The 22,509-nt window shown below is 36.3% G+C and overlaps 1 protein-coding gene across 1 annotated transcript in view; it reads left to right on the top strand.

Annotated features, from left to right (window-relative positions):
* The window catches only part of WDR72 (WD repeat domain 72), a 96,500-nt gene that overhangs the window by 2,618 nt on the left and 71,373 nt on the right, over positions 1 to 22,509 (top strand). Inside the window, exons 2-13 of the mRNA XM_058811543.1 lie at positions 5,501 to 5,662; positions 6,651 to 6,757; positions 8,506 to 8,584; positions 11,037 to 11,211; positions 11,685 to 11,761; positions 13,912 to 14,031; positions 15,100 to 15,245; positions 15,607 to 15,711; positions 18,052 to 18,191; positions 18,485 to 18,730; positions 19,131 to 19,351; positions 20,647 to 20,842. Coding sequence (XP_058667526.1) covers positions 5,510 to 5,662; positions 6,651 to 6,757; positions 8,506 to 8,584; positions 11,037 to 11,211; positions 11,685 to 11,761; positions 13,912 to 14,031; positions 15,100 to 15,245; positions 15,607 to 15,711; positions 18,052 to 18,191; positions 18,485 to 18,730; positions 19,131 to 19,351; positions 20,647 to 20,842 — 1,765 coding nt within the window. The 5' untranslated portion in view covers positions 5,501 to 5,509. The remainder of the gene's footprint in view (positions 1 to 5,500; positions 5,663 to 6,650; positions 6,758 to 8,505; positions 8,585 to 11,036; positions 11,212 to 11,684; positions 11,762 to 13,911; positions 14,032 to 15,099; positions 15,246 to 15,606; positions 15,712 to 18,051; positions 18,192 to 18,484; positions 18,731 to 19,130; positions 19,352 to 20,646; positions 20,843 to 22,509) is intronic.

Genomic DNA, 22,509 nt, shown 5'->3' on the forward strand with positions numbered 1-22,509 from the left:
TCTTGTAGTTGATAGGACATTGAGACACTGTATTTCAGACAGTAAATGTGGTGGGTTTTTTTCTTTAAGAGAAGATTTCTTTTACAGCTCCACACCCATATTTGCATTATATTATTATTACTTTATTAAACTTAGTTTATATCCTTGATATATGGGATTTAAAGCCAAGTTTACTCACATGCATTAATTTTTGTTTAACGTGTTTAAATAGCTATTATGTTGTTGAAGCGTTTAATGACCATTGAAGAAAGTGGAAATTTATAGTTTTGGATACAGTTTTGATTTATCTACTTAGCAAAAAAAGCATGCTGTGATATTTTTCTGGGGAGCTTAATATAATGTAACTGTTTATGAGGTAAAAAAAGAACTTCAAGGAAGTGAAGATGGTTTTACTGTATCCTATGACAGTGTGAAAAGCACAAATGTTGAGTTGCTATATTTTCCACTGCCCCATTTTCCAGCTTAGGTGCAACATAAACTATCTTAATTAATATTGTGTCACCAAAAGGTTTTGAGATGGCCAATTGAATTCTGCCAAGATAGAGTCTTTTGATGAAAACATATCTTTATTGATTGTAGAAGAAAATCATTCTTAAAATGAAATCCAGAGAAAAAAGTCATATCCCTGAGAGAAAATTTCTGAGTGGCAGGTTGAGATTAACATCATAAAATTGAATTTGTGCTGCAAACCTTTGATGTAATCAGCAGCTGGGAGATGGTGTTGCCCTTACTGTGCTCCTTCTGATTGTGGTGAATTATTGTGTGGAATGAAATAAGTGTTTCTTGTGTCACTTGTTCAAGAAATACAAACAAGGTATTACCAGGTGCTTCTTGCTAGTTAAAATGGCTTGTATCGATTGCTGGTCCCAGTGCCCTGCTCCCTCAGACTGCAGGAGCAGGACATCCCCATTCCCAGGGAGCTGTGGGTGTCACTCAGCAGTGCCTCCAGCCCTCTAGGGTGAAGTCCAACAGGTCTTGAGGAAAGTCCCATTATATCCTAAAATGGATTACCAAAGATAGTGTGCAACATTTACATCACAAAATAAGAAGTTGTGCAAGTGTAGAATGGACCAGCAGACTGCAAAGCTGCTTTTAAGAAAAAATAGTCATTTTTTACTAAGAGTAAAACTAATTTATTTTCTTGTGTAGAAACAAAGAATGTGTCAGATTAAATCAAAGAACAGACAGGAAGAGAAGAATGAGATTAAAGGCACTAAAACCATAGGAATTGGTCATTAAAAAATTTAGGCTCTACCTAAATTTTAATTCCTAAGATTTCTTTTACTACAAACCTGAATGTAATGATGTGCACATGGGGGAAGTTTGTTGAATCCAATGCAAAATTCTGCTATTATCATCACGTTTTCAGGTCTGCAAGCAAATTTTTGCAAGGTTTTATTTTGTGCCTGCGTGGATTGCCTGACATTTAACTGGGATTTTAAGAAAGTGACCTTCAATTGACAGCTTGGAAGGTGTAGGAAACATGAAATGAGTGTGGCTATAAATTCAAAAATGTTGTTTTGACAGGTTAACTGTTACCTGTAAAGTGATATTGTGTTGTAAGAAGCCTTTCTCCTTTTATAAATAAACTATAAATTTGCATTTGGTGCGGGTTTTATGGGTTATAGTAATGATTTGTCACAACCAGCATTTTATAAGGTGAATTGTTTGAGATTAGGTCCCTGGGGGAAGTTTAGTTCCTCATTTTAAGGACTTTGGTGTATATATATATCAGAAATGTTATTTCTGAATTCATTGGAAAATCAGAGTATTTATTTTCCTTATCAAGAAGTGTCATTCTTAGAACTGTAGCTAATAGTTTAACATCTTGAGGATGTGTCATTTGGTAAAGCTTCCTTTAGGCTCTTGAGCAAGCACTGGAGAGAATGTGTGCTGCAGTCTTCAATGGGACGAAACAGAGCCCAGATTTCTCACTTCAGAGCCCTGAGTGCATGGGTGTGCATGCTCCTGAGACCCCAGCCACTCTGCCCTTCTAACTAATTTTTATTTTGAGAAAATGCAGCTCAGGGAAGGGATGTGTGCCTGAGGTTAAGCACTAATTATGTAGCAGTGATTGGAAGGTCTGAGATGAGCCCCATAGAGAAGCTAACAATTGTTTGATTTTGTTTTGAGGTCAGTAGAGGAGTCAAAGTCAAGATAAATTTAGTATATATGGGGGAAGTAGATGTTAAGTTATGATGGCACTGATTCTTTGTGGTATAATCTGACCTTTTTCATTCTCATCAGTTCATGACCAGTCCTAGTCAAAAAAGCTGAGTGATGAGGAAAAGATCTTGCATAAATATGTGCTTAGTAAGGCATTCAAGGTCAGACCTTTAGCTTTCTGGCCTCTTAAAGCTTTTGATTAGACTTTTAAATATATCATGGCTCCTGTAGAATAAGAGATTGTGTATTTAGCTTTCCAAATTAAGATTTAATACTACACAAATGGTCCAAAGTTACTAAAGTAGTACAATCAAAGTCCTTGAAGCTGTGAGAATTTGGATTATTTTGCAAGTTAACAATGGTTATGGTGTGGTTTCAGTGTGAAAGGAACTAGAGACAGAACAGTAGAGATGGAACAAGTTAATGGTGAGATGGGCTGGTATGGTTTTAACTGAAACCAGAGCTTTTCAGTAATGAGAGAGCACTGTTTGGCAGTATGCTTTTAAGGGCAGCACAACTAAGCTTATTAGGCTGTAAGCAGGGAGAAATGGGCAGTAGGACTGAGAAATGTGATTTCTAGTTGAATTATGGGTTAATACTGCAAATCAGACATGCTTGAGTGGGCAGAGCTGGAGGAATTTGACACGTGCTGATAAGCTACATGCAGCTCTGATATGCCTTGGGCAATATTTGACTTTGTGAAAACAGCTTTTACCTTTTTAAAAGAAACAGTCTGATAAATATCTGTTGATTTTATTTCAAAAAAGTTTGCTTTAGGTGCCATCAGTATCACTAAAAAATTCATAAAGCTAAGTATTGTCAAAATGTGTCCATGTGGATATGCTGTATTTCTAGTGAAGTCATGCTACACTAAGAAGCAAAGGTTTCATTCAAACTCCTTGTGCATCAAAATATCATAATCCAAAAAACCAAGAAGTAAGTGGAGAAAAAAGTTAAGAACTGTATTAATGCAAAAATTCATATAATTTCTGCTTTCCTTCTCTTGGGCTTCAGTCATAATGTAAAGGAAAGCATACAAAATATTCCTGCAACATTCCATCTAAATTAATTCTCTTACAACCAGTGTTTTGTCAGTAGCAGTAGTTTTTTCTTCATGTTACTGATGAGTAACTAAAGTCTGCAGATAAATCATCTCCACATTAGCAAATTCTATCAGCTTGTTTTCTGTTTAACATCTGTTGATTTGAGTTCTCTCAAATCACTTGCTCAGCAGTAGGTCTTTGGCTAAGAATATTGAGCTTGATTCTATGCTCCCCTTATAAGAAAATATAATTTATGACTCAATAGTCAATGCAGTACAAACCTGAATTGTGCTTCCTTGTGTTGTTTTACACTAATTGAACCCTCTCATGATACAAGTATAAAAGACTACGTGATATGCAAGCAAATGCATTTTAAAGATGCAGGATTTGCCTCATCAAACTCTTTTGGCAGCCATCCCTTTATAAGCCCTCTGAAAATGGCAACCTTTATTAGCTTACCTGATAACTAAAAACATGCCATTAAAGATTGTCCAGAACAGCTTTTATTTCAGGGCATAAACTGCAAGATAAAAGGATTTCAGTGTTCACCAGTAGCTTCATATGACTGGTGATTTAAAAAAAAAAGTTTTAGAAAAGTCAGATTCTAATGCTGGGAACAATAAAATGTCTCAGTATTTTTATATATCTATGAGGAGCTTTTATATGGAACTAAGGGGAATTTAGCCTAATGAACTCATGACCTCAATTTTTTCTTAGATTCTTCTTCCTCTGCCCTCAGCATCCTGTCAAGGTTATATGGCAGGACCTCAATAGTCTGCCTTACCAGTCTTTTCAGCCTTTTTTTCTCAGTAGCTGAGCCCTTTATCTCATTTTCTTGTCAGGAAGCAAGACCCTTCCTTTAGTTCTGTGTCACTTTAGGCTTTTAGTAGTAGTCATGAAGATACCTCTTGTCCGTGTCCCTGCACAACTGCTGTTGTGCTGGGTTACAGTTTCCTTAAGCATAACTTAAAAGGCTGCTTCTGTGCTCCATTTCTGTCCTGTGGTCTTTTCTGAATTATCACAGGACCTGCTCTTCATGTCACTTCTCATCATCCCTGTGTTATTTCCTTGGACTCACTGGCTGTCATGGATTTTGTTCTGCCCACTTCCTGTCTCTCCTCAGAAAAGCCAGCTTTGCTGTCATGTTTTTTGACTGAGTTGTCCCAGTTGCACTACTGTATCATCTTGTTTCATTTTGAACCTCTTTCCTAAGGATGTGCAAAGGGCTCTGGTGTCTCTTCTTTGTCCAGGACAAATTGGAGCACACCTTCTCTGAAAGGTGAATTTTGCTTCGTGGCTACAAAGTGGTTGCTCTGAAATATGCCTTCAATCATATTATTGCGGTCTGGATTAAAAGAAAGATGACATAGGTGACATACAGTACTTTTGAAAAGAAAAATTAAAGTATTTAAGTGACCTTAGACAATGGTGAATCTGAAACAGCTTTAAAATCTGTTCCTTCTTGTTTAGTGACACCTGAGAATAACATATTGACATATACAAACAATCTTGACATTGTTCAGTCTGTCTATTGCCCAGCTGATGGGAGTCAAAACTGCTCTCAGCCAGATGGACAACCCCATTAAATAAATTTTTTTTTAGTAGGGACAAATCTATTAGATAAATTTTTTTGGGCAAGGGCCTCATGTTTTGGGCAACAAAGTCTATTCATTCTCTGTTTGTCAGCTTGCAACTCTGCTGTCACCCTACTTTTTGTTCTTGTCTCTAGGATGTGCCACAGAACGATTGGGTATATAGCTTTGCCATCTTGGGCCTCATTTTACTCTTCCTCCCTGACCCACGACCACCCATTCTCTCATTTTGGCCATATTATGTTTCTCTTGTCTTACCCTCCTTGAAATCACAGAGTCTTTATTGGCACCCTGCTCTTGTGCCACCTCTGCTCCAGCAGTTGGCTCCTGCTGTAACCAGTGAGCAGTGCTGCTGGTTTGAGGGAACAAGGAAAATGTTGTGTATTCCACCAGCCCCGTTTGGGGAGAAAAACGTGAGCCTTTCAGAGCTAAGCCAGGCTGTGTGGGGCAGCACAACTCTTGCTGCCGATGATTCAGTGTTCTCATAGTACTGGTCCCTGAAATTGTTAGTGTGATGTTGGCAACAGCAAGAAAATGTTTCAATGCCTTATCAGTGTCTTACGGCAATATTTTATAGCTTCCCTTTCCAGGGAAATTAATGTAAGAAATGTAATGTTGATTACATTCCCCCTTTTTTCTAGGTGATTTTTTCCTTATGTTTAATCCCACTTAGGATCCTCATGACTTGTTTGTTTTCAGGTGTTGATCATGAAGGCATCAGTACCAGCTGTGGCTGTGTGGGGGAGAACAGCTCCCTCTCACAGCATCACTGCTGTGATGATCACAGATGACCAGCAGACCATAGTTACAGGGAGCCAAGAAGGACAAATATGTCTCTGGGATCTTTCATCAGACTTACAGGTTTGTGTCCACTGTGCTAAAATTTGCCAAATAGACAGGAGTTTTATCTTTTAGTATTGGCAATAGGATCATCCAGACTCGTGCTTATTTAGATGAATTTTAAAAGATAGTGTGATATTTGTTATGGGAAACTCATGAAGCAGAAAGGGAAATGCCTGTATAAGCAACCTGTAATTTGCAGACTTTGGACAATTTTTCACAGATTAGCACACCCAGTGGATTATAATTTGAGACTTTGTGCTCTGAGCAGTGACAGCAAGTAAATATATACAATTATCATGATTTGCATCTTGTGAAGGTTTTTTTCTTTTGTAAATCATTGCTAAGCATGACCTGTCATTTAAAGAAAAAATATTTATAAAACCAAATCTACTAAGATGGAAGCAGCAAGATGAAACTTTTATTTTTGATGTAACCAAGATGCAAATTATTGCTTTATTTTTCTCACAGTGGAGCGGAGTCAAAACACTTCCTGTTTGGTTTTATTCTGTGTTTCTAGAACTATGTTTATATTTTTTATATTTTAGTTGCCCCATTTGGACTCAAACACAGTCTGATAGTTTGCCCTTTTATGAGGCTACCTTTTCCAATTAAGACCTTTGCATGCAGTGATGATAATCAGGTTATTTAAATGTGTGGTAGGAAACATATGCTTAAGAGCTTTGGTTTACCAGTTTCTACTTCACTGTGCCACTTTTGGTGCATGCTGTAGGGATAAGGCCAGAGATGTCCTGCACATTGCCTGTTTTATAACGTTTGATGTTCCAGACATTCTTCAGATGATGAATGCAGTGAATACAAAAACTTAGCTTTTATGCAAACTCCATAAAAATTCTTCCACATCTTTCTGCATTCCAGAAACATGATGGAAGAATGTAAGACTATGAAGCAGATCAGCAATTATATAGATTGACAAGTTCTCTTGGTTTTAGATAGCCTTAGTTTATATAGAAATTGTTTAAGGTAAATCATTATATTGTTCTCCTAGATTTCATCTAAAGAAATGCTCTTTGGCCATACTGCTTCTGTAACTTGTTTGGCAAAAGCAAGAGAGTTTGAGAAACAGCCATATGTAGTAAGTGCTACTGAAAATGGGTAGGTAACTGAATATTCAATTATTCATTTCTTAAATTATGAAATGTGTGTCAAGTGTAGGTCAGATTATGCATTTGCAGAAATGTTTCAGTCCACTTCCATGATATTAAAATGATAGCAGCTACTTAGGGTAGTGACTACATTGTTAATATTCAATAGTCCAACTAAGAGCGTGTCCCATGGACAACAGAAAGGTTTGGCAGATTTACATATCCACTTAGTATTCAGAAAAAAGGAATTATTCCAAGGGGTCGACTAAACCCTATTCAAAGAGAAATTAATGGGTTATTGGGGGGCATCAGCAATTCAACAGCATTTGAGTATTATGGTGTTTTTCTGTGTTTCTTCCTGAGCTCAGACTCAAGAACTGAAGCAGTAGAAGAGGTTAATGCACTCTGATCGAGTTTATGGTTCCTCAGTCAGTACCTATGGAAACAGAATGGGCATGAATTAAAGGCATATGTGCTCCTTTTCTGTATTTAGATCTGTTTTGGAGAATATCCTTTCAGAGGGCCCTGATCTTGCACCTTGTCTGCTATGTGTGTGTTATGACGTAGCCTGTCACTTGAGTCAAACTATTTCCTGCATTTCTGCTAAGTTACACTTAAGAGTATTTGATAACATTTTCAGCTGGGGTTTGAAGACCTGTTAGGATTTCATCTGTTGGAAACAGAGCTACCTGCTTGCTTCCTTAAGGGCTTTCTTAAGCAACTTTGTCTTGTTCTCATATAAACAAGGAGAAAAGCATTGGTCTGAAAGGTTTCACAAACAGTATAAAGCTTTCACCTAATTTATGACTTTGGATCTACCAACTTTGATGCTGCTATTGCTCAGCTGAAAAATATTAAGAAATAATGCTTTGAGTTTAGCATCAAATGGGAAAGTAGGTAGGTTAAAATGTAAATCACTAAGTAGTATTTCTTATATAATAAAATGCTGTCCCCAGTGTGTTCTTTTAAGTCTTGATACAGAAAATTTCTTACAATGCAATGTGAGAAATAATTAAATGAGTTTTTCTGTTCTGGAAGTAGTGTTTGTTTTTTTAATAAAATCTAAATGCATCAAAGTTTACCATTCGGTTGCTGAGCTATGATATCTCATACAGCCTTATTTACAGCATTTAATTTGATTTTGTCTTGTAATCCAGTCCCACTGAATGTTGAATAATGTGTAGATAAGGAATGTGTGCCAAAGTCTCCTCAAACAACCTTAAGTGTGTCCAAGTGTAGCTGTAGTGTTGAACAGGTACTCAGGTGGTTGAGTGTATTGAGAGCAGATTTTGGGAACAGCCTCATGATGGCACTGTTTCTTCTTAACAGACGTTGTTCCTCTCAAGAATTGAAGTCTGATGTGGGAGAAGATGCATGATGCTTTTTGAAACGTCTGGTTTAAGTTCAGTGAAATGAATCATTTTCAGGAGGATGTAGTTCCAGTGACAGATAGTTACAGTGACATGTTGACGAGCTGTAATGGCAGTATACCTACAATTTGTTGTAGACCAGAGTTGGTCTTAAAGTCAGGTTGGTTGCAAGGCAGCAGGATGTAATTACCAAAACAAAAAGAAACAGATACTGTATGTCATCCCCTGCTAATGACTACATTTTCTTACCCAGCAATCTGTAACAAAAAGCTTTATAAATGACCAGACTACACTTAAATACAGCACTAAAGAAAAACTTGGTGGCACAAAATTATTCCAGCCAATTGAGTGGAAATGACAGAGAATAATATGAAGTTATCTTTGGCAGGGAGATGTGTGTTTGGAATGTCACTAGTGGACAGTGCATTGAGAACGCAAAGCTTCCTTATAGGCACACAGCAATCCATGTAAGTATAGCAGCTTTTCATGGGTTCTCTGTTCATTACCAGAGTTTTGCTTTATTAACATGATATTTTTCAGAAACAGTTTTAAATGTATAGCTTGTAATGTAGGAAAAAAAGACCCTGTCACAAAATACGTATTTTTTATCTTTTTCAGGTTTTTTTCCTCTTAGAAAAGAATTGAGACTTTTTTGTTTCTCTGCATTCCTTAATCAAATCAGGCTGATAACTTTTAAGCTGCAAATATTTGAAATGCTGTATTGATTAACTTACTGTTTATGCATCAGGTAGCCAAGTGAAATGGTCCGTCTTTGCTCTTGTCTTGTTAAAATTGTGTGGAAGCTTCAAATTTGATGTTGGCTTTTTCATGACATTTTAAAAGTACAAGTAATCTGGCCAAACATGGTGAGACAATCTGCTGAAAGACTTATTTTTAAGCTTTTGAATGGTTTTGGTGCTGAACTCCTGACCTCCAAAATGATTCACCCTGTTTTCAAAAATACACTTTCATTCACTGCAGAACTTTAGGACAAATCCCTTATTTTCAGAAACTTTCAATATTGCTTTGGATAATTCAGGTGTCTCCAGTTGAAACTATATCCAGGTAAAATAAGTATCTAGATTTTCAAGTATGGGAGGGTTTGAAATAGACTTGTGAGTGAGATTGAGGGGCCCAACTTCTATAGGTTTGATTCTGGGACATGGTTTATTTCTGGATGTGTTAGTAGAGGAGATGCTCAGGATTCCTGTGTTAGTTAAAATGCTCATTCTCTTCAGTGAGGAAGTCTAAGGTGGAACTAAGGCTCCAAATGATGGGTATCTGAGCCTTCATGTAACTCCAAAGTGCAGCCAATTTGGAATCCAAAGTTTTTAACCCTTCCAGAAGAAAATGTTTTTCCTGACACTGCTTTGGTTAATATGAGGAGTTCAAATACAGTTGTTCTTTGTAAAGGGAAGAGGAAAAAGCTTGGATATATTGCTGACAAAAATTATGAAAGATTAACTTCTTAATTTTTTTTTACTTACCCTTCAAGTAGGTGTAGCAAGTACTTGCAGAAAATTGGTAGTTCCTCTCTATTTAAAATGTGCTAAACCTAATTGTGGCTAATAATTATATTTGTTTAATAACTTGGGCAAAATAGAAAACAGGAACATCTAACAGGAAAGCTTAGGGAAAAGTGGGTGTTGCCAGGAGGGGAAACTATTCTTAAAATGCCTCCTTCTGATAATTATAATAAATTGTTTTTCTGTTGCAGATTTTGTTGTGTTTTGTTGTAGATTTTTTCCTTGTTGTTCTGTGGGGAATGGTTGCTTGTGCTGTAGTTAATGTTTGGTTTTAATTGAACTACTAACCTATCTGCTCTAGTAGGTTCCTTTTGTTCAGTGTAGATGATTTAACTATGAATGGCAGATGTCAAGTAGTGCAAACTGAATATTTGCCATTTGAAATGAAATTCAACACCAGGGTCAACACTTAAACATTTGTGGCTGTTAACCAGTGTGGAATTTTCTCAGAGGAATTACTGACTATAAAAATCCTCTATTTCAAGGCTAATTTAATGATAACAGTAATTTTAATTTCTAAGTATTTCTGCCTCTGTTTATTCATAATACCTATTTCCAGTTTTTTTACTACACACTTCAGTTAATTTACTGAAAAAAACCAAGAATTATTATATAACCAAAACTGTACAGAAAATTTGTAAATGAGGTGCGGCTTTTTGGGTTGTCTGATATTTTTTTCTGACTAGATGATTGTTCCCTTTAAGGTTAGTAGTAAATGTAAATCTGTTTTTAGGTGGCTGTGTATGCATTTATAGAAATTGTTTAAAATTACAGCTAGACATACAATGCAGATGTCATTGCACATATAGAACACCCAGCAAAAAAAAAATCATCATAGTCACTCTGCACTCCGTCCCTTTGCTTTGTCTGTTGGTTTTTCTCCCTTTGTGATTGCTGAGAATAGTGTTCAGAAGATTCTGGGCACTAGGGTGTTTAATGTCAGAATGAAGAATATCCTATGGAGTAGAAATACTTCCTGGAAAGTAATCAGTAATTAATTATGAAAAATTTAATTATGAATATTCTGCATCTGATTCTTCCTTTTCATACAGCTGTTGATGACAGGAGGTTTATGAAATGTTTGGAGAGGGGCCACTCAGAAAAACAAGTCTCAAACTCTGTAGCAATTTATAGGGAAAATTAACACCTGACTTTCTTCCAAAAATTACAGAAATCCTAATATTTAGGAAGGACAGATGCTGCTTTCAGTCTGAAGCACCTTTCACTAAGCTGTGTGCCTTGCTAATGTCACTAGTAATATTGGGTATGGTTTGACATATGCCTTAGTTTTTTTTAGTGATGCTACAAGTGTTGATTATGACATGTTCAGTGTGAAAAATCTTCATGCCATTTGTGTATCTGTGTGCTGACTCTCTGCTTTCTACTTGGACAGTATTACCATTGCTCATTCCGAATGACAGGTGAAGGCTGGCTTCTTTGTTGTGGAGAATATCAAGATGTTCTTATTATGGATGCTAAAACTTTGGGTGTTCTTCACACTTTGTCATCATCTCAGTCCTCTGATTGGATAAAATGTATGTGTGTTGTACACTCTGCAAGAATTCAAGGTATATGTTTTACATATATTTATGTAGGTTAATTAAATTGTGATCAAATATTTATGCATAGATGATATATTCCTGCTTGATTTAATATCAAATCTTTTAACAGTGATGTTATAGAGAAGATGTTAAGGTTTCATTGCTAGTACAAGAGGTGTTTTTGAGGCTTCTGTTTAATGTTTTTAGAGAAAAAACACCTATACGGGCTGTAAGCGGCTCAGTTCTTCAATTTAAGTATAAATAAGTTTTGTAATATCAGATAAATTAAAAGCACAATACCACAGTTCTGTGCCTTCTGTTAATACATTATTCACTGCTTGCTTACATCTTTTGTATTTCTATATATAATTTACTTTTTTGTGTGTAAAATTGATATTTCATCTAAGCAGTGTCCTGCAGAATCCCTGTTTTGGTGCTGAACAGATAGGGGCTGTTTGAACTTGGCTTCAAGTTGACTATTTCACGTTAACTTTTCACAGAGGACTCTTTAGTTGCAGTGTCTGTAGCTGGAGTTCTCAAAGTATGGGACCTGTCTTCATCTCTGAGTAGCATTCAGGTCAGTGTTAACATGAATGTTCTCAAGTAAAGGCTGTATTGAAACAGAATATGAATACATTTCCATCATCTGGATGTGTATGAAATAGATTTTATTACTTTTGTTTGAAAATTGTGAAAACATATCTTCATAGCATTATTTAAAATTGGCCCATTGGACAGCTCTTGCCTCGGCAGCTGTACTACCTTTTGGCCAGGCTTCTTGTCTTTTCATATTCCAGGATGCTTAAGTTCCAATGCTTTCCTGCTATCCTCATAATGTCTTTGAACCCCTTCACTCTGTCCTTTAAACTCAAAGCTCTTCAATATTGGCCTTTGTACTCCCTCTTCACCCTCGTTACTCTCTTCAAAATGGTCCTTTAGATTTTGTTTTCCTCGGTCTGCTTTTCACAATGCTGTCTTCACTCTTGCTGTGTCAAGTGTCCTATTTTTCTACCCTCAAACTCACTCTTTTTTGAGTTAATATTCTCAGCAGCTGTCACCTTCTATGAAAAAGTGCTAGAATTGGGATGCAATTTTTATGTTCTAGTTATACTCTAAAAGCTGGATTCACAAAGGGGCTTCAACAGTGAGACAGAAATGGCAAAATATCAACAGACTTCTCTGAATGTTGGTAACTCACCCACTGCCTGGAGAAACTGCAGGGTGTGGGCAGCACTACTTGTTTATAGGTCAAATCAGGCCCCTGAGTGATAGTGGAACCCTGGAAAAAGTTAAAGATAGAATCTAAAATGTTAGGCTTTGTGCTTTCCCAGATCAACTGCACCTGCGTAAGCAGTATGATAAATTATATAATTGTTAGATGTGATGATTGTTTAGTAATTAAATGTAATTATTATATAACCATAAGAAGAATAGTGAGAAACTATGTTGGAAATTCAGAGAGGGGCTAAATTTATGTATACTATAGAACAATATAAGTTTAATAATTAACATGAAAGTTATGTAACGATAGAGTATAAAACATGATCATTTCGGATGTATGGTCGGAGTCAGATTTGGGTTGAATATACCCCGATTCCCAGCACTCTTAATAAAAAGCACTGCATATAATCCCCTGTGATTGTGTTTTTGAACACTAACATGAGGAGAGTCTGTCCGGTTTGATACCATCCTGGTGGTTTTGATTTATCTGTGGTGTTTTGGGGTGCATCTTTTCAACATTCCTAGAGCAAACCCCACTGCTGTGCTGTAAAAATTCTGAGGATTCTAACAACTGATTACAGATGTCAGAGGAACATATGGTGTGGTGCAGTCTTTTTACTGCCTGGGGGCACCTTTTGTGGAGGGACTGCTGCAGAGTTTGCAACAATCTGCTAAATTCTAAAGAGCAGTATTTTAATAAATATTGTTGTATTTACTTGGAATAACTGAAGCTTCAAGATGTTAGAAAATGGCTTTCAGTTTTATAGGCATGATTCCAAGCATACATAGCACTTCTCTGAGAGGTTTTGAGACTGTTGGTATCTTAAAAAACAGAAAATATCCATTTTAAGTGATTTAATCAATAATTAATGACTGTAATTCCAATATAATAATTTTGAGTGTGATTACTTTAATATTTCTGATATTCCTACAAAAAGTGTGAAAATACATACATTGTTTTTAGCAGAACATGTAGCAATACAAAGCTAAGAAAATTAATTACTTTTACACTGCCTTTAAAGGTGTTAAGAGCAAACAGGACATATGGCAACACCAGCCTCTTGGACTGTTCTGGTTGCAACAAGAATGAGTGGGAAAGTAAAATATTCATCAGCTTTTTTGAATCTGATCCTCTGTTTTATAGGTGGTGTAGCTATTTTTTTGACTGAAGAATACCTGGCAGATAGTCATTGCAGCAGTTTGTATTTATGGCCTTCCTTTGGTCCTTCTCCACATTCATTATCATTTCTTTAAGTGAGATGACAGTTTGAGCCACACTGAATGTTTACATTCTTCTGTTTACATGTTAGTTGTGAACCTGTTGTCTTTCTATTGTTAATTGAGAATTATAGCTTGCTCTGTTTACGTGTTAGCTGTGAACCAGTTGTCTTTCTATTGTTGAGAATTATAGCTTGCTTTGAATTTTGAAAGTGGGTTGTTTCTGTACTAAAAGCTCAGATATCTGAAACAAATTTTATAGCCTTTTTCCCCCTCTGTGCTGTAAAGGAGAAACAATATGTGTGCGAGAAGGAATCAAAATCTCTGGACTGCATAAACTGTCAAGCAGTAAGATTTTGTACTTACACAGAAAGGCTCCTTCTTGTTGTGTCCTCCATGTGCTGGCAGGTACATTATTGAGAGTTACACTTCTTGTTTATGTTGTTAATTTTGAAAAGCTAATACGGTTTTTACATACTTGTTTATCTCCTTATGTTAAAGAAAGCATTCACAAATTGTCGAATATAATTATGCCTGCAACAATTCTTGGCTTATCTTAACTGTGTGAAAGAGATGAAGCTTTTATTTTTTATGAATGTATTTCTGCTGTAAAAGTTTAACTCCAAATTGGCTGGATAGAAGGGGGATTTAAGTATTGGACAGTTTTAGACCACTGAGTGCATTATATTCCCCTCCACAGTGCATTTGAAAGGGAGACAAAGAATAAAAATCCCTGTTTAAGTATGACAGAAGTACTCACAGTTGGCAAGTCTTCAGTAGTCTGGGACCTTTGTTTGTTGATAGCAGCAGCAAAACTCAAGACCCCAGGCTATATTTCTTTTTCTTGAAGCTATAATAAAGTAACTAAAATAAAAAAAAAACAGTTTTAGAGAAAAAGTAATATATTTCAACTGAAACTTATTGTAAAAAAATCTGTATTTTTCTTTTCCAGGGCTAAAATTTCTCTTACATTAATCACTCAAAATTATTTTAACATGTAACCTGATTCCAACATCTCTGTGGGGACAGGAGGGGATCAAAAAAATTCACAAATATCTGGGTCAACTTCAGATAATGTACTTGTAGACTATCCTTGAGATGTCTCTTGGGCTACTTAAATTCTATACAAAAGCATTTATAGAGAGAGTTCATGTGTAGAATGGATTTTTCACTTTTAATGGAAAAATATCTGTAACATCCATTGATTTCTGTTAATTTCTATAATGAGACTATAAGACCCTAATGCTACTTTTTGGTTGGGTTTTTTTTAACTGTCAGTTTCTTTAACTTTGAACTGTATGGTTTGACTCTGACTTCGCAGTAGTTTATCAAAACATGTTAGGCTTTAAAAACAGTTGTTCAACTATGAAGAGTTGAACTCATGTTCTACTTCCTGATTCACTGCCCAAACCCAGTGTAGGTTAAAATGAATTTGCCAATAATATTTGTATATGTTTTGTTCTTTTTCTGAATTAGGTCTATGATTATTGTGATTTCTCCTTGCTTTGTACTGAGTTCTGTAAGAGTGGTCAGTGCTTTGCTGGTGGGGAAGTGCTGGCAGCTTACAGACTTATCATCTGGACAGAAGATGGCCACAGTTACATCTACCAGCTGCTAAACAGGTGGGCTCAGATGGGAAATTCACACAAAAAGTTCAGGTACAAGATGAACTTTGGGAGGGTTACTATGGAAAATCTCTGCATGTTGCAAATGATCAAAAACCAGAACAAAACCACTTTGGCACTCAAAGGTTTACCCTGAGTTTGACAGCCCTCAGCCTTTGTTTGACACAGCAGGGGACATAGGAATAAGATTAGCCATGTAGAACTTGGGCAGCTGGTGCTGTGATTTCAAAAAGTCTCCTGTAATTACTTATTTGGTTACCTTTAATTGAACTTGTGAATCTTGAATGTTACTGTTCTGCTTTCTGAAAAATGACTTTCTAAAGCTTATATGTTTAAAATTTCTTGTTTAATTATACAGTGGCCTTTCTAAAAGCATGTACCCTGCTGATGGGAAGGCACTGAAGGAAACAGTTTATCCTCATTTACTCAGCTTTACTGGTATGAAGGAAAATAAGGTAAATTTGTAATGGCTTGAAAGTTTATTTGTTGTCTGTTTACAATAACCTGAATAATCCCAAAAGAACTTAGGAATTCATCAGCAGATTTAATTTCCATAAAAACAGGTAGTAATATTTATTCCTTCATTTTAAAATTGTTGCTTACAAACTTGAAGAGGCTCATGACATATTTTGCCTGATTTTTGGCTATATTTAGGGTTTTTTTCACAGTCGAAAAAAGCCTTTATCTTTGACTCTATATAGACTGGTTCTTGTTTTTCTTTAATTTTAGCAAAAAGAAAAATATTTTTAACAAAGATGTGGTCTAAAATATTTTTGGAAGCTTCTGCTTTCAAATAAAATGAATAAAATCTCCCAACAAGTACAACTATGCCCTAAAACCAAAATCAAAAAAGGTAACCCATGAGCAAAATGTGAGCAAGTTACTTAGTTCTTGTTTTATTAAGGAATGTATGCATGTTTCAATGTAACAATATAAATAGGTTGTGTATCCACCTGAAATTGAAGGGTCAGAATCTGTGGCATTTTATCCAGAATACTGTGGGCTGCAGCCTTCAGAGGCAGAATCGCATGCAGAGCATGTACCCAGAGTGCATAAAATGAGACACATATGACTCTCTTCATGTCCATGGCCCTGGATTGAAGAAGTCTCTAATGTTAAGAAAAGAGGAAGCTGAATAAGTAGATCATGTCTACACTTTTGTTTGCGAATTTATATTTAGTAGAGCATGTCGCACCAATTTCAAATTTGAAGTTACTGTATAGACAGGTATCCCAAATGGACACAGCTGTGTTGGAAAACCTACATCTTCAATCACTTATGTTGTGTTTTGTGTGATCACACATAAATAAGGAAACCCCGATGGTTTGAAAAGAAGAAAATTCATTATAATTGGATAATTGGGAAGCTGGGGAATGGGGGGAAGGAAAGATATGTGGGAGGCCTTCTTATTTGGGCAAAAAATGAACCAGAGCAAATAGAACAGATTATCCTGTGTAGCTTTGGTTCTGTTGGTTTTTTTTTTTTCTAATGCTGTTAATGAAGTTGCATTTGTTGGAAGATGTGGATTTAATTCCTGCCTGAAATTGCTTTACTTTGAGTGTTTGTGTGACAGTTCAAGCAGGTTGTTAAGCAGTTTCTGAAAATATTCAACAGAAACAGATTTTTACATGTAGCTGACTAGAAACATTGCTAAATATATACCTGTGTGAGGTTTTCTAGTGTTTTCTGTTGACAAATGTAGGCTTTTAGAAAGCATGCTTGTTGCATAATCCTGTGAAGCCTGACAGATTTAATTTTCAGTTGAAGGGAAATAGCATAAGCCATTCAGCTTTTCCCCAAATGCTGTGATCTAAAAATCAGATAGGATAACTGCTGTAGGATGCCAAAAGGTCAGGAAAGGTGAGGGAAAAGAAACAGCCAAAACACATGGCTTAGCAAATAATAGGGTTATGGTGGTGGTACCAAGTTCACATATGCTTCCCCCTAAATATATGTTTTTTAAAAAATAATGAACTGCTCTTTTTTAATATTTCTGCTTTAATACTTTTCTTACTGCCTGGGTAGTTTTTATAGCAGATTTGTGAGACAACCAAATCATATGTGTGATCTGTTTTGAACTCCATTTTGAGACTATAAACCAAACTATTTTACAGGGCAGTTAATTATTTTGGAACTGATTATCAGAAATCTGTTAAAAAAAATCTGTAAAACTGTAAATAAGTTTATCAGGTAATGAGGTAATAAGTTTATGAGGTAATTTTAGAGAGTGATAAGCTTTCTCCTGGGCCTTTTTTCTGGGTTAAACAAGCCCAGCTCCCCCAGGTGCTCCCCATCAGGATTGTGCTCGACACCCTGCAGCAGCTTCATTGCTCTTTGGAAATGCTTGACCACCTGATGACTGAATGATGGTGTTAGAGGCTATTACCTGTGTAAAAGCATAATTTTACCTTTCATCATTTGTAGTCATGCAGGCTGTGATGACTGAAGCTTTACTGAATTTGTTTTGATGCAAAGATTATCAATATTTCAGCGCATTGTTTTTTCAGCCTGCCCTTGGTCCTTATGCTGGTGGAACTATAAACCTGGAGAGACCTCCCAGTCTACTTTTCCATTTAGGATATGGGTTTAGCCAAGGATACTTGCAAAGCAGGGGTGATCCTTGAGGGGTTTGTAGCAGGCAGAGTAGACTTGGTCTGAGCAGGATTTAGTGGCAGATAAGCAATCAGCTGTGGTTTATTCTGTAGTTTTATAGCTTTTGATGAAAGAAACCCTCTTCACATTTACAATTATTACATTATCTGTTTTCTTTCTAAATATTGAGTTACTGTTGTTTTTGCCAGAGTCTTCCTTCTGTCATGGGCTTCATGAATGAAAGAAAGGAGCCTTTCTACAAGGTTCTTTTTTCTGGTGAAGTTTCAGGACGGATCACTTTGTGGCATGTTCCTGATGTTCCTGTGTCAACATTTGATGGTTCTCCAAAAGGTTTGGCACTTCTGGCTCCTTACTACCATCTATTTCATTATCTCTTGGAGTCAATTTTCATGAAAATGAAAATTCTCATAAAAAACTTTTTACACTAGAAAGTGATGCTCCTTCATTCATTGTGTAGTGATTGCTTGAAGTTAGGAGGAGTAGCAGCTGCTGGCTTTCGAACCCTAGACTGCAGAAAGGATAAGGGAAGTGATCAAGAGATGAAAAGGTGTACTTTGTTTAGTTTGACTTTTTATATTTTGTTTTGCATAAATAAAAAAATCCTCTCTTGCTCTACCCTCTAGAGATCCCAATTACAACCATGTGGACTCTTCAGGATAATTTTGATAAACATCATTCCATGTCAGAGGGGATTATTGATCAACTTTGTGGATCTGAAGATGGATTTGGAAGTGCAGTTGTCAGTTCCTCTGTGTACATACCTGGTCTTGATAAGCTTGTATGTGGATGTGAAAATGGAAAAATTTTTGTAACGTTAGGTTTAGAAACTGCAAGAGAAAGACTTTTAGAAAATATATCTTTTCTTAAAGGTAAGTTTTAACAATTTGTTCAGATTCATCTCAAACACAGGAGACTTCATAATTCTGGCATCACTTCCAGTGATCCTTGTAAAAATTTTCTGAAAAGCAGGGCTGGCAGTCAGGAATGGAATGAGGAAAATGGAAGATTGTGATGATCTCTCTCCTTCCATAACTGATCTATTGGATCACAACTTAGTAGTACCAAGGTGCATTCCAGTAGTAGGAATCTGGGAATGGCTGTGGGATTGGATAGCCCCTAGAAGTGAGATATGTGGCATGTCACTGTTTTGGCATTCTTTGACACCATGTAAAATCTGGTTCATTATTTATCCTGACTTTCAGGAAATGTGCTGTAAAGTATGGAACTCCTACTCTTAAAGAGCAAAAATAATGTGTCATCTTGTTTCAGATAATCTACCTTATAAGGTTCTGAATGGTCACAGTAGCAGAGTCACTTGCTTACTTTATCCACATGACAAATCAGTAAGATTTGATCCCAGCTGGCTGTTATCAGGGGGCCAGGATTCTGTTGTGATTTTGTGGGATATATTTACTGGAGGCATCCTACAGCTGTTTAATCTGCAGTCTGGTGCAGTGACAGAGCTCTTGCGGTCCCCAGAACACTACAGAGTAAGTAAAAGCATAAAAAATGATGTCTCAAAAAAACCCTCTGTATACCCATCTGTGTGTGTATATTTATATGCAAGAGAAAATAAAACACTATCTGGCAGTACTTTAGCCCACACTACTTTATGCTTAATTTACCTTCACTTACTTGTTGTCTTTGAAAGTTGCTTTTAATTGCAGGGAGTTGAGTTTCTGAGTTTGTAACATATTAAATTGAAACTCTTAACATTCTATTCACCATTTTTATTGTCATGATTCTTGACTTATATGTCAATCTGATTAATTCCTCCTGAAATTTAAAAACTTACTCAGTGAGGCTAGGAGCTTAACCACAGTATTTTAATCTTCTCTGTTGGTTCAAAATATATACACTTCATTTTGGTTCCTGACACATCTTTTTGGTCCTTTGTGTGTATGTTTTTGCATTTTATGATATTTAGAATAATTTAAAACTGTGTTCTAATTAATTAAATTTTGAAGTTAAATTTAGGTGAAAATGTACTGCACTGAATGTTCTATGTAGCTTTTGAACTATGTGTTCTGTGGGGCTGGAATTTCAATTTTTCCTCTTACAAAGCCTTCAAAGACAGATTTGATACTTATCAACGACTCACAGTTCACTTACATGCCAAGATAAAGTACACAAAAAATGGTTTCCAATAAAAAGGTTTTTAATATTTGTAAAACGCCTTTTCATCTTTATTCTGAAGACTGAATAGGATTTAATGCCTGCCTGGCTTGTGTTTCAGTCTTGTTTAAAGAGCTGAATTGTTCTGTGGGGGAATTCCTCTGTGTGTCACCAAAAATTATTTGCAGGAAGGGAAGGTTTTGCAGTATCAGATCCATACAGTATGAAAGGAATTTGTAACTTTTTTTTTCTTAGAAATACATTACTCTTGGCTTTTTAGACCTGACATAATTTTATATCACATGAACACCAGTTTGGTTTAAGGTAATTTTTTTACTACTTTCTCTTCTAGGACAACTGCTACTGTATAGTTGGTTATATAATCACTGCTTTGATATGCTTAATGTTGTGAATAAATGGAATTTAAATTATTATAGTTAAAATACTGGAAAAAAAAAAGATGGAGGTATGTTTTCCTGTCAGGAAATTAGTTGTGTAGTCAGCCTGCTAAAACAAGTTGAAGATGTTGGCTGACATAACATATAATTTTTTTTAAATTAGTATGTTCTGGGAAGGAAATCACTGGAATGCTCTTCCTAGGCGTTTTTAAATGATGTGGTTATGAATTATAGTGGTTACAGTGTTGAAACTGGAGTTTTCTGTTTTGCAGTTAAAAGACCAGAGTATAGTGTGCTGTCTGTGCAGTGACCACTCAGTAGCAATTCTACACCTCCAGAAGAGACAATGTCTCTTACATGCTAGAAAGCATCTATTTCCTGTGAAGAAGATAAAATTTGACCCTCTTGAGAATGTGCTAATTGTTGGATGTGAAGACAATTCAGTTTATATTTGGGAAATTGAAACAGGTAATAACACAAAGGATCATCCTATTTGTTTGGATGTTTTGGTCACTTTGCTGAAGGTTTTTCTGTCCCATGGTGTTATTTATAGAAGGCCAAAACATTAGTAGAAATGCTAACATGTTGATTATATGAATGGGAGAGTTTCAATGTTTATATAAGCAAGAAAAAAAGAAAATTTTCATACAGTTCAAGGTATGCCACTAGTAAAATAGAATGGCTTAAGTCTCATCCTGATAGTCAGAAGTTTAGCTGACGTAGCTAAATGTGAATTGAGTAGAATATTCCTGAGAGCTATAAATAAAAACGAAACTTATTAAAAAGTGTGATGTTTTCAGTCTAAACTGTCCCAAGTTGAAGCACAAAGTTGTGCTTTCTTCCAAAAATTCATGATCTGAGATGTTTTGATTTAATTGATGATCAGTTAATAGTGGGACATAATTGCAAAGCTCATAACTGTGTAGACAGCAAAACTAAAGGTAAATGTTTTCAGGTTAAACTGTAGATTCCCAAGGGATTTGAGAATGCAGTGCTGATTCATATGGGTAATAAATGTACTTACTTGAGCTTGGACAGACAGGACTATCAGGGGTTATAATGGCGTTAGGCACTACGAGTATGCAGGCAATGCAGAGCTGTGTGTCTTGAGAGGAGGGAGGTGCATTGAGTCCAGAGCCACTGAAATGCGCAGCATGTGAAAACTGTATCAAAATGCAATTTTGCTAACTGAGCCCTGAGATCACAATGTATTTTACAGTTATTACAACACACTATCTACACTGTTTGCTTTAGACAAAACAGGAAGAATTAGAGTATATTTGAACTTGTCCCCCTTTTACTCATAAAACCATTGCCTGTTTCAAGATTAAAGAGGAAGTAAAATTGATACCACTGCTCATGCATATTACATATTCAGACAGGGTAGAGATGGCTAAAAGTGTGCCTTTATGAGTATCACGGAAGCATGAGTGCCACAGTCACCACCTCACACAGGAAGAGATGCTTTTATTTGCTCTACAGTAACAATTAACAAATCTTATTCGTTGTTGCTCCTGTTATGCATTGCTGACTAAAAGGTGCCATCTAGGGTCAATACCTGAGAAAGCCTAGTAGGATATACTGTAGCTACTTTAATGTTGAATTACATCTGTATTGGAGCAGAACACAAGAGGTCATGGCATTGATCCTTGAAATTGGCCTGACCTAGATCAAGAGCTATGTAGATACTTCAGTGGCACTCAGGCAGACAAAGCATTGTTCAGATGTGTGACAGAGATGCCACAGCATCACTGAGGCACCTCTGCAGGAGCACAGCACCTTTCATTAGGATTTATCTGTTGGCAAATAAATGGGCAACCACGCAGTCCCACTTGCCTAAACAGCTTCCTCTGAACATGTTCCCTAACTCAGTTAAATAGGATAAAATCTGAGTGGTAGCCTTGTGCTTGAGTTCTGTTATGGGAAGGGACATAAGATAGCTTTTATTGCTTCTGCAGTCAAAAAGTGTTTATATTTCTTCTGGCTATGCAGTTAGCTTCATGACTTAGGCTTTGCCTCTAAGTTAAAGTCACTGCAGTATTGTGCAGACTCATATATCACTGTTTGCAGTTAAAAAATGGATCTGAACAGTGTTCCTGTGCAAAAGGTAATGGATAGCTGGGAAAACAGCCAGT

The sequence above is a fragment of the Ammospiza caudacuta genome, chromosome 10 (genome assembly GCF_027887145.1).
Source record: "Ammospiza caudacuta isolate bAmmCau1 chromosome 10, bAmmCau1.pri, whole genome shotgun sequence".
Taxonomy (NCBI): domain Eukaryota; kingdom Metazoa; phylum Chordata; class Aves; order Passeriformes; family Passerellidae; genus Ammospiza; species Ammospiza caudacuta.